This window comes from Bufo bufo, chromosome 3, assembly GCF_905171765.1.
Source record: "Bufo bufo chromosome 3, aBufBuf1.1, whole genome shotgun sequence".
NCBI classification, from domain to species: Eukaryota; Metazoa; Chordata; class Amphibia; order Anura; family Bufonidae; genus Bufo; species Bufo bufo.
Window position 1 is genome coordinate 329,875,235 of NC_053391.1, and position 12,243 is coordinate 329,887,477.

The 12,243-nt window shown below is 42.6% G+C and overlaps 1 protein-coding gene across 1 annotated transcript in view; it reads left to right on the forward strand.

Annotated features, from left to right (window-relative positions):
- LOC120995292 (angiopoietin-2-like) overlaps nucleotides 1–12,243 on the forward strand; it is a 107,159-nt gene that overhangs the window by 90,200 nt on the left and 4,716 nt on the right. The window contains exons 7-8 of the mRNA XM_040424395.1: nucleotides 1,262–1,428; nucleotides 10,664–10,794. Of these exons, the coding sequence (XP_040280329.1) occupies nucleotides 1,262–1,428; nucleotides 10,664–10,794 (298 nt within the window). The remainder of the gene's footprint in view (nucleotides 1–1,261; nucleotides 1,429–10,663; nucleotides 10,795–12,243) is intronic.

Below are 12,243 nucleotides of genomic sequence, written 5' to 3' on the forward strand. Positions count from 1 at the left end.
ATTCATGCGTCCTGCTCAGTGTTTTTTAGTTTATATACAGTACAGACCAAAAGTTTGGACACACCTTCTCATTCAAAGAGTTTTCTTTATTTTCATGACTATGAAGGCATCAAAACTATGAATTAACACATGTGGAATTATATACATAACAAACAAGTGTGAAACAACTGAAAATATGTCATATTCTAGGTTCTTCAAAGTAGCCACCTTTTGCTTTGATTACTGCTTTGCACACTCTTGGCATTCTCTTGATGAGCTTCAAGAGGTAGTCCCCTGAAATGGTTTTCCAACAGTCTTGAAGGAGTTCCCAGAGATGCTTAGCACTTGTTGGCCCTTTTGCCTTCACTCTGCGGTCCAGCTCACCCCAAACCATCTCGATTGGGTTCAGGTCCGGTGACTGTGGAGGCCAGGTCATCTGGCACAGCACCCCATCACTCTCCTTCATGGTCAAATAGCCCTTACTTTCAAAGTTTTCCCAATTTTTCGGCTGACTGACTGACCTTCATTTCTTAAAGTAATGATGGCCACTAGTTTTTCTTCACTTAGCTGCTTTTTTCTTGCCATAATACAAATTCTAACAGTCTATTTAGTAGGACTATCAGCTGTGTATCCACCTGACTTCTCCTCAATGCCACTGAAGGTCCCAACCCCATTTATAAGGCAAGAAATCCCACTTATTAAACCTGACAGGGCACACCTATGAAGTGAAAACCATTTCAGGGGACTACCTCTTGAAGCTCATCAAGAGAATGCCAAGAGTGTGCAAAGCAGTAATCAAAGCAAAAGGTGGCTACTTTGAAGAACCTAGAATATGACATATTTTCAGTTGTTTCACACTTGTTTGTTATGTATATAATTCCACATGTGTTAATTCATAGTTTTGATGCCTTCAGTGTGAATCTACAATTTTCATAGTCATGAAAATAAAGAAAACTCTTTGAATGAGAAGGTGTGTCCAAACTTTTGGTCTGTACTGTACATAAAAAGAATGTGTTTAGGCTTACTGACATATTTATGAAGCCCTGGCGACACTTTACCAGACACATATTAATATTATGCATAAGTGTACAGAGATTCTGAATTGCACCGAGCATGACTTTTTTATTACTGGTAATACCTTTTACAACCTTCGGGCAGGTGGGGCGCTATTTCTTGAAGAAAGTTACCATGTTTTATAATCTGAGACATTTTATTAAATTGCAAAAATGTCAACAAATGTGAAAACCGTATCTGAGAAATAACATTACATAATCCTTTACAGGGTTTTGGATCACCCACTGGTGAATACTGGTTGGGAAATGAATTTGTTCACCAGTTAACATCTCAAGGTTCATACACCCTGAGGATCCTGCTACAGGACTGGGATGGGAATGAAGCATACTCCCTATATGATGTCTTCTCTTTGGGTAGTGAGGGAAATAATTACAGGTAACATTTATTCATATCATTTTTGGATCAGGGCTATTCTAAAAACCTAATGGCTATTATGTGTTCTTTATGGGGACATGTGTAAGTGCTACATTTTTCTAATGTATGTTTACCTTTGAACAGTTTTACAGTTTATATAAAAATATTATTTTCTATTAAAATGTGACCTTGTAAGTACAGTGCATTCTAAGGGTGTATTTACCGTGACCGTTCCTTCCCAATAAATGCCTGCTCATCAGTGGAGGTAAGACCTGTATTAACATGCAATGATCACCTCCATTATATGAGTATGAGTAAGGGCTACTGCAATTGCTCGTCCTTATACTTTTCATTATTTCTGGGCAGTAAAGTGCAGTTTACACAGCAGGGTCTGCTGCCCAGAAACTATGATTTAGGTGTCTGGATAAATGATTAATTCAATGGATGACCAAGCATTTTGCTCATTCATTGGATAATCAGTGGTACCTTTACTTGGGCCAGTTATCAGGAACAAGTGTTCGTACAAATGTTTGTTCATGATAATAGTCCTGATACTAGTCCAGTGTAAGTGTACCTTAAAGGGGTTCTCTGGGAATTAAGAAAATGAAAATACTTAAATATTACTTTATTATAAATATATTCTAAAATCCCTTTCATTAGTTATAATGGCTTATTTTATATTATTAGTTATTAGTATACACAAAACTTGTCCTAATTACACTTCAGGACATGTTACTTCACAACACTGAGATAAAGATCTGCCTCATCCTCCTCTCTGCTCTACTTGTAATGGGATCCTGAAGATAGCTGATAAGATCTTCAGATAAATCGGTGTTGAAATTGAGTTTATGAGGAGACATGAAGTACAGAGAGGAGGATGGAGGTAATGAGCAGCAGCACTTGTATGAAGTCTCAATTACTACAGCCTCACATTACCACAGTCTGTCATTTCCATCCTCTCTGTACTTCATGTCTCCTTATGAACTCCATTCCTACAGAGATTCATTCAGCTGAAGATTATATTAAACTGTATTCAGGATAATAATCCCTGACAAGAAGAGCAGAGAGGAGGATGAGGCAGCTCTTTAGCTGAGTGTTGTGAAGTAACTTGTCCTTATTTCTGCTAATGATTGTTCCCCAGACAAAACAAGCCATTATAACTAATTAAAGGTATTTGGGAATATATATTTATTATAAAGTAACAGTTAAGTATTTTCATTTCCTTAATTCCTGGAGAATCCCTTTAAGGGTTTTCTGATGAAAAAAAACCTTGTCTTGACATGTCAGGGTGGTCAAGAATGAAGGAGTCCTGGCTCTGGATTTCACCAAGAGAACAATGTTCATACACAACCCCCTATTCACTGAAATAGAGTTACACAGACCTAAGAGTGACTATTTATTTCAAGACAGAGGTGGCCGTATATGTGCAGTTACCACTTTATCAAATCCAGAGCCAGGCATCGGTTCTTTTTAACTTTAGACATCTTTGCTTTTCCCCATTATTCTGACAGCTCTTAAACAGAGACAACCACTGTCGATAGGCTAGCCACAACTGGTGATATTGGTTGCTGGCCGGATTGTGTCAATCAGCTGGCCATCATCATCAAAAAGGGGTTTGTCATGATGAGATACACCCTAAAATTTAAATAGACAGCTAACTGATCACCCAGCTTTAATAATCATATGTAAAATATGGAACTACATGATGTTACAAAATGAATATATATATATATATATATATATAGTGAGAGAGAGAGAGTATACTTTGTATGTATTCTGTATAATTTATTAGCAAATTAATTGTTTCAAACGACAGAGCCCTGTAGACTTCTAGTCTTCTAGAATGCTAGATCTGAGAAAATGTCGGATTAATACACACTTGCACAATCTCTTTAGTGGCTCTTATAATTTAGTTTAGTTTAGTGCAGCGTGCACACACAGCCTGGTGGGTAGGGAAATCATAACTGGCAGACTTATGGAAGCCTCCTGGCTCACTTCAAGACAAACAGGACATGTTTGTGTATGGATTGGAAATCAGCCTTTTTGTTTTTTTTCCTCATCTGAGGCAAACAATATTCTAGACAAACAACTGGAAATGTCACAGGGTATTTGGATTGGCTTGGCACATCTGTACCGGGCATGATCTGCCTTTGTCTTTTGACAGACATCAGACTATACTGAAAGCTTTGATGCTGCATCTCAGAGGAAGTGAACCTGCAATAGTTCTGCAGCCCAAATATTATCACAGAAGGGAGAGAACAAAAAAACGTATAAACAGCCATCAGACTACTTAATGGAATGCTTTTCTGAACCAGAGCACAACCACAATGAACTGTGAGCTCTTACTCCTTATGCCTCTTTCACACAGTCAGTGTTTGATCAGTGATTTCCATCAGTGATTTTGAGCCAAAACCAGGTGCGGATCTAAACATAGAACAGGTGCAGATTTTTTCCTTATACCTTATGTCTGTGGAGGCTCCAATCCTGATTTTGGCTCACAATCACTGATGGAAATCACTGACCAAAGCACTGACGTGTGAATAAGGCTTTAGTCTACTTGACCATAAATTACCTCTGTGAATACAACCATAGAGTAAATGTTCGAGGTCTGTGGACTCATTCCCTAGGGTAACTGAGAGCCATACAACTTTCTGTATTTTTCATGCAAGGGGCACCTAGGTGCAGTTCTTACTGTCTTACTTATGTAGACCATAAGTTAGAACTACAATTTCATTGTGTCATGCCCTGCTCGGACGGTGTGCGGAGGTCTGTCAGATTGGCAGCACGTGTCTAACCTTTTGTTTGTTTTGGAATCATGCTGGATCCGCCTTCCTTCAGGTGCTCTGGGTGGGGTCATTGGCTTAAATTGCCTTCAATCCCAGAGGGCCGTGCGGGTTATAGAATTCAGTCTGGCCTTGGATTCAAGGAAGGAAGGATTGTCTGTTCCAGCTCAGATAAGTTTGGTTTCTGTTTGTGTTGTTTGCGGTCTAGGCTATTTGTGTGTCTTCTGCCCCTTCTCCCCTTTCACCATCTCAGGGATTCTATGGTGTTTGCAGTCCAGGCACGAGGACACATCATTCCTACCATCAAGGTCTGAATGTGGGCTTAGCAGCATAGGGAGAGTCAGGGATGTGCTAGGAGGTAACCTTTCCCCAGCATCTAGCCTAGACACTTGTGTACAGTATTTGGTTGTCTGTGTATCTGAGATCCTGTCCGCCGTGACATTATAACCCGCCATACTGTGACTGCCATTACTCAGCGGTTTTGTGATGGCGTCAATTGATGCACTGGTTGACCGCATGCAGGGATTATCCCTAGAGGTTGCGGATCTGCGTAGTTCGGTCACACAGTGTCAGAGTGTTCTGGCATCAGGTGCAGGTCAAATTGGTGGGGAACCTAAAGTCGCTCTTCCCGAGAAATTTACAGGGGGTGCGGATGATTTTATCCGCTTTAAAGAGTCATGCAAATTGTATTTTCGTCCATTTTTGTCAGGTGATGAAAGTCAGAGGGTTGGTATCATCATGTCTCTGCTTAAAGGGGACGCGCAATCCTGGGCTTTTTCTCTGCCGCCCGGTTCTCTGGCCCTCCGGTCGGTGGAGGAATTTTTCAAAGCCCTGGGATTGATTTACGATGACCCAGATCGGGTCTCGATGGCAGAATCTAAATTGCGTAACTTATTACAGGGTGAACATACTGCAGAGGTTTACTGCGTAGAGTTTAGGAGATAGGCTACTGAGTCAGGGTGGAACGACCCTGCGTTACGTAGTCAGTTTTGTCAGGGGTTATCTGAGAGGTTGAAAGATGCCCTGGCTTTTCATGAGTACCCGGATACTCTAGAGAATGCTATGTCTTTGGCTATACGATTGGATAGACGTATCAGAGAGAGGTGTAAGGGTCCCTCCATGCAAGGGATCCCTTCTGCGTGTGGTTTCGTCTCACCTGCTGCCCAGGGTGATATTACTTATAGCTCTGGGGTAGGGGAGGAACCCATGCAGTTGGATCAGATATCTTCGTTCTGGTAGGAAAAACTTTAGGAGATTACATAAACTATGTTACTACTGTGGAAAAAGTGACCATTTTGTTAGCGTGAATGGAGTAGTGGAATAAGCAGGTATGCAAGCTCCCTGTAATTCTCGTTTTCTCCTTCCAGCTATGGTGACGCTAGATTCAAGAAAATTTTCTGTTGAGGTATTCATTGACTGTGGTGCTGGGTTAAACCTTATTGACTTTCTTTTTCTTCAGAATCTGGGTCTAAGTACGTGCACTTTAGAAAGGGAGATTCCGGTGTTTGCAATAGATTATTCACCTCTTTCTCAAAGGAGTCTCACTCATATTGCACATGGTATTCAGTTGAGGGTGGGTGATTCACATGTAGAGTTTATATCTTGTTTTGTCATGAGGGATTTGCCTGCTCCTATAGTCCTAGGTTTACCGTGGTTGACAAAACATAATCCAATTATTGATTGGCAAGCAAGACAAATTATTGGTTGGGGAGAATTTTGTTCGGAGAATTGTCTTGGCACATCTATCTCTGGGGTGTCCACTGCGGTTCTACCTCAATACACTGCGTGCAGAATTATTAGGCAAATGAGTATTTTGACCACATCATCCTCTTTATGCATGTTGTCTTACTCCAAGCTGTATAGGCTCGAAAGCCTACTACCAATTAAGCATATTAGGTGATGTGCATCTCTGTAATGAGAAGGGGTGTGGTCTAATGACATCAACACTCTATATTAGGTGTGCATAATTATTAGGCAACTTCCTTTCCTTTGGCAAAATGGGTCAAAAGAAGGACTTGACAGGCTCAGAAAAGTCAAAAATAGTGAGATATCTTGCAGAGGGATGCAGCACTCTTAAAATTGCAAAGCTTCTGAAGCGTGATCATCGAACAATCAAGTGTTTCATTCAAAATAGTCAACAGGGTCGCAAGAAGCGTGTGGAAAAACCAAGGCGCAAAATAACTGCCCATGAACTGAGAAAAGTCAAGCGTGCAGCTGCCAAGATGCCACTTGCCACCAGTTTGGCCATATTTCAGAGCTGCAACATCACTGGAGTGCCCAAAAGCACAAGGTGTGCAATACTCAGAGACATGGCCAAGGTAAGAAAGGCTGAAAGACGACCACCACTGAACAAGACACACAAGCTGAAACGTCAAGACTGGGCCAAGAAATATCTCAAGACTGATTTTTCTAAGGTTTTATGGACTGATGAAATGAGAGTGAGTCTTGATGGGCCAGATGGATGGGCCCGTGGCTGGATTGGTAAAGGGCAGAGAGCTCCAGTCCGACTCAGACGCCAGCAAGGTGGAGGTGGAGTACTGGTTTGGGCTGGTATCATCAAAGATGAGCTTGTGGGGCCTTTTCGGGTTGAGGATGGAGTCAAGCTCAACTCCCAGTCCTGCTGCCAGTTTCTGGAAGACACCTTCTTCAAGCAGTGGTACAGGAAGAAGTCTGCATCCTTCAAGAAAAGCATGATTTTCCTGCAGGACAATGCTCCATCACACGCGTCCAAGTACTCCACAGCGTGGCTAGCAAGAAAGGGTATAAAAGAAGAAAATCTAATGACATGGCCTCCTAGTTCACCTGATCTGAACCCCATTGAGAACCTGTGGTCCATCATCAAATGTGAGATTTACAAGGAGGGAAAACAGTACACCTCTCTGAACAGTGTCTGGGAGGCTGTGGTTGCTGCTGCACGCAATGTTGATGGTGAACAGATCAAAACACTGACAGAATCCATGGATGGCAGGCTTTTGAGTGTCCTTGCAAAGAAAGGTGGCTATATTGGTCACTGATTTGTTTTTGTTTTGTTTTTGAATGTCAGAAATGTATATTTGTGAATGTTGAGATGTTATATTGGTTTCACTGGTAAAAATAAATAATTGAAATGGTTATATATTTGTTTTTTGTTAAGTTGCCTAATAATTATGCACAGTAATAGTCACCTGCACACACAGATATCCCCCTAAAATAGCTAAAACTAAAAACAAACTAAAAACTACTTCCAAAAATATTCAGCTTTGATATTAATGAGTTTTTTGGGTTCATTGAGAACATGGTTGTTGTTCAACAATAAAATTAATCCTCAAAAATACAACTTGCCTAATAATTCTGCACTCCCTGTATCTCTCAGACTTTGCGGATGTCTTTTCGGAGGGTGGGACCCAGGAATTGCCCCCTCATCGTGACTATGATTGTCCAGTTAATCTCATCCCAGGAGCTAAGTTGCCAAAGTCTCGCCTTTACAATCTTTCCCAACCTGAAAGAGAGTTCATGCGAAAGTATATCGCCGAGAGTTTGGCAAAAGGTCATATTAGGCCATCAAAGTCTCCGGTGGCAGTAGGTTTTTTCTTTGTCAAGAAAAAGTATGGATCACTGAGACCGTGTTTGGATTTTCGGGAATGGAACCGTATTGCGATCCGTATCCCCTTCCTTTGATCTCCGAACTTTTTGATCAGATTGTTGGTGCCAGGGTATTCTCCAAGTTGGATTTGAGAGGGGCCTACAATCTGATCAGAATCAAGGAAGGGGATGAGTGGAAGACAGCCATCAATACGCACTAGGGTCATTTTGAGAATCTGGTTATGCCTTTTGGGTTGACGAACGCGCCAGCGGTATTTCAGCGATTCGTCAATGACATTTTTCATCACTTGGTGGGGAGGTTCGTGGTAGTTTACTTAGATGACATTTTAATTTACTCTCCTGATCTGAAGACCCATCAGGATCATGTGAGACAGGTTTTGACGATCCTTCAGGAGAATAAGTTATATGCCAAATTGGAAAAATGTGTGTTTTCTGTGCAGGAGCTTCCGTTTTTGGGATATCTGCTTTCCGACTCTGGTTTTCGTATGGACCTCGAAAAGGTCCGGGCGGTTCTGGAATGGGACCGACCAGAGAATCAGAAAGCTTTGATGCGGTTTTTGGGGTTTACTAACTATTATAGAAAATTCATAAGAATTTGGCTTACCTGCAATCTGCCAAGCGTCTGAATCCTAGACAGGCCAGATGGTCACTGTTTTCTATCAGGTTCAATTTTGTTGTTACTTTTCGTCCGGGGGTCAAAAACATCAAGGCAGATGCGTTGTCTCGCTGTTTTCCTGGGGGAGGTGATTCAGAGGATCCTGCTCTGATTTTGGCTGACGGGGTTGTGGTTTCCGCTCTGTATCCCGAATTGGAGATGGAGGTGTTGGGAGCCCAGGAGGGGGCTCCTGGTTCTTGTCCCCCAGGGAGGTTGTTTGTTCCCGAAGAACTGCGATACAAGGTTTTCAAGGAACATCACGATACTGTCCTTGCCGGACATCTTGGTGGTAATTCCACCTGTGACCTTGTGTCCCGGAGGTTCTGGTTGCCCGGGTTACGTAGGAGCATTGAGGATTACGTGGCAGCTTGTGAGACCTGTGCACGATCTAAGGTTGCTCATACTCGACCGGCTGGTTCACTCCTTCCTTTATCTATTCCGTCTCGTCCTTGGACGCACTTGTCCATGGACTTTATTACGGATCTGCCGAGTTCCTCGGGAAAAACAGTAATTTTGGTGGTAGTTGATCGTTTTAGCAAGATGACTCATTTTATATCGTTAACTAGTCTGCCTAATGCCAAGACTCTTGCGCAAATTTTTGTTGACAATATCGTGAGATTGCATGGTATTCCTTTGGATGTGGTTTCTGATAGGGGCAAGCAGTTTGTCTCCAGGTTCTGGAGGGCGTTCTGCTCTCGGCTTGGCATTCAACTTTCGTTCTCTTCGGCTTTCCATCCGCAGTCGAATGGACAGACGGAGCGTACTAATCAGAACCTGGAGACCTACTTGAGGTGCTTTGTGGCGGAGAATCAGGAGGACTGGTCCTCATTCCTGCCCTTAGCGAGGTTTGCTTTGAATAACCATACACAGGAATCCACGGGTAAGTCGCCATTTTTTTGCACATATGGTTTTCATCCTCAGTTTGGTCCTTTTCTGGGACTAGTTCCTCTGGGATGCCAGAGGAGGAAAGGTTTTCTTCTACCTTATCCTCTATCTGGCGGAGGATACAAGTGAATTTGGAGACGATGGGTGAGAGATATAAGCGAATGGCTGACAGGAGACGTGTGACTGGTCCGGACCTGTGTGTGGGTGATCTGGTGGGGTTGTCCACTAAAAATATTAAATTGAGAGTGCCATCTTGGAAACTGGGTCCAAGATTTATCGGCCCGTACAAAATATCTGCGCTGATCAATCCAGTAGCATTTCGACTGGATCTTCCACAGACTTGGAGGATCCATGATGTGTTCCATAGATCTTTATTGAAAAAATATGTGAGACCAGTGGAACCATCGCCATTGCCCCCTCCTCCTGTTCTGGTCGATGGGAATTTAGAGTTCGAGATCTCCAGGATTCTTGACTCTAGAGTTCTTCGGGGTTCCCTTCAGTACCTGGTACACTGGAGGGGATACGGCCCCGAGGAGAGGATGTGGGTTCCGGCACTGGAGGTCAACGCCAGCCGACTGGTTAGGGCTTTTCACAGAGCCCACCCGGATAAGGTTGGTCCGGGGTGCCCGGAGGTCACCCGTAGAAGGGGGGTACTGTCATGCCCTGCTCGGACGGTGTGCGGAGGTCTGTCAGATTGGCAGCACGTGTCTAACCTTTTGTTTGTTTTGGAATAATGCTGGATCCGCCTTCCTTCAGGTGCTCTGGGTGGGGTCATTGGCTTAAATTGCCTTCAATCCCAGAGGGCCGTGCAGGTTATAGAATTCAGTCTGGCCTTGGATTCAAGGAAGGAAGGATTGTCTGTTCCAGCTCAGATAAGTTTGATTTCTGTTTGTGTTGTTTGCGGTCTAGGCTATTTGTGTGTCTTTTGCCCCTTCTCCCCTTTCACCATCTCAGTGATTCTAGGGTGTTTGCAGTCCAGGCACGAGGACACATCATTCCTACCATCAAGGTCTGAATGTGGACTTAGCAGCATAGGGAGAGAAGTCAGGGATGTGCTAGGAGGTGACCTTTCCCGAGCATCTAGCCTAGACACTTGTGTATTTGGTTGTCTGTGTATCTGAGATCCTGTCCGCCGTGACACATTGTAATTCTACACCAAAATGAGTTTCAATAAATAACACTAGTATAATATGGTTATATTACTGATATATTTTATTTATAGGATAGTTAAAATTTACAAAGTATAAAATTTACTAAAAAACATACGGTACTTGACACTTGTTTTCAATGCCCAAATAATTACTTGTAGCCATTTATGTTCACAGCTGTATTACTGTTTTTTCTTCTGTAGGCTAGGCGTCAAAGGATACAGTGGAACTGCAGGGCGGACAAGTAGTTTTGCCCCCACAGGAACCGACTTCAGCACCAAGGATGTAGATAATGATGGATGCACCTGCAAATGTGCTCAGTATGCAACAGGAGGTAAATCTATGGTATCTGTAATAACACACCCTTAGGGCTTATTGTACCCAACAGGCATGGAGCCTGGATGGCCTCTGTGTGCTGCCATGCAGATTCTATTGGATTTCATATGTATGAATACCTTTGTATACAGTGGATATAAAAAGTCTACACACCCCTGGTAAAATGTCAGGTCAAGATAAATCATTTCAGAACTTTTTCCACCTTTTAATGTGACCTATAAACTGTACTACTCAATTGAAAAACAAACTGAAATCTTTTAGGTGGAGGGAAGAAAACAAAAAAAATAATAATAATGTGGTTGCATAAGTGTGCACACCCTCTTATAACTGGGGATGTAGCTGTGTTCAGAATTAAGCAATCACATTCAAAATCATGTTAAATAGGAGTCAGCATACAACTGCCATCATTTAAAGTGCCTCTGATTAACCCCAAATAAAGTTCAGCTGCCCTAGTTGGTTTTTCCTGAAATGTTCTTAGTCGCATCCCACAGCAAAAGCCATGGTCCACAGAGAGCTTCCAAAACATCAGAGGGATCTCATTGTTAAAATGTATCAGTCAGGAGAAGGGTACAAAAGAATTTCCAAGGCATTAGATATACCATGGAAGACAGTGAAGACATCATCAAATGGAGAAAATATGGCACAACAGTGACATTACCAAGAACTGGACGTCCCTCCAAAATTGATGAAAAGACGAGAAGAAAACTGGTCTGGGAGGCTACCAAGAGGCCTACAGCAACATTAAAGGAGCTGCAGGAATATCTGGCAAGTACTGGCTGTGTGGTACATGTGACAACAATCTCCCGTATTCTTCATATGTCTGGGCTATGGGGTAAAGTGGCAAGACAAAAGCCTTTTCTTACAAAGAAAAACATCCAAGCCAGGCTACATTTTGCAAAACCACATCTGAAGTCTCCCAATAGCATGTGGGAAAAGGTGTTATGATCTGATGAAACCAAGAACAACACTGCACATCACCAAAAGAATACCATACCCACAGTTAAGCATGGTGGTGGCAGCATCATGCTTTGGAGCTGTTTTTCTTCAGCTGGAACTGGGGCCTTAGTTAAGCTAGAGGGAATTATGAACAGTTCCAAATACCAGTCAATATTGGCACAAAACCTTCAGGCTTCTGCTAGAAAGCTGAAGATGAAGAGGAACTTCATCTTTCAGCATGACAACGACCCAAAGCATACATCCAAATCAACAAAGGAATGGCTTCACCAGAAGAAGATGAAAGTTTTGGAATGGCCCAGCCAGAGCCCAGACCTGAATCCGATTGAAAATCTGTGGGGTGATCTGAAGAGGGTTGTGCACAGGAGATGCCCTCGCAATCTGACAGATTTGGAGTGTTTTTGCAAAGAAGAGTGGGCAAATCTTGCCAAGTCAAAATGTGCTATGCTGATAGACTCATACCCAAAAAGACTGAGTGCTGTAATAGAATCAA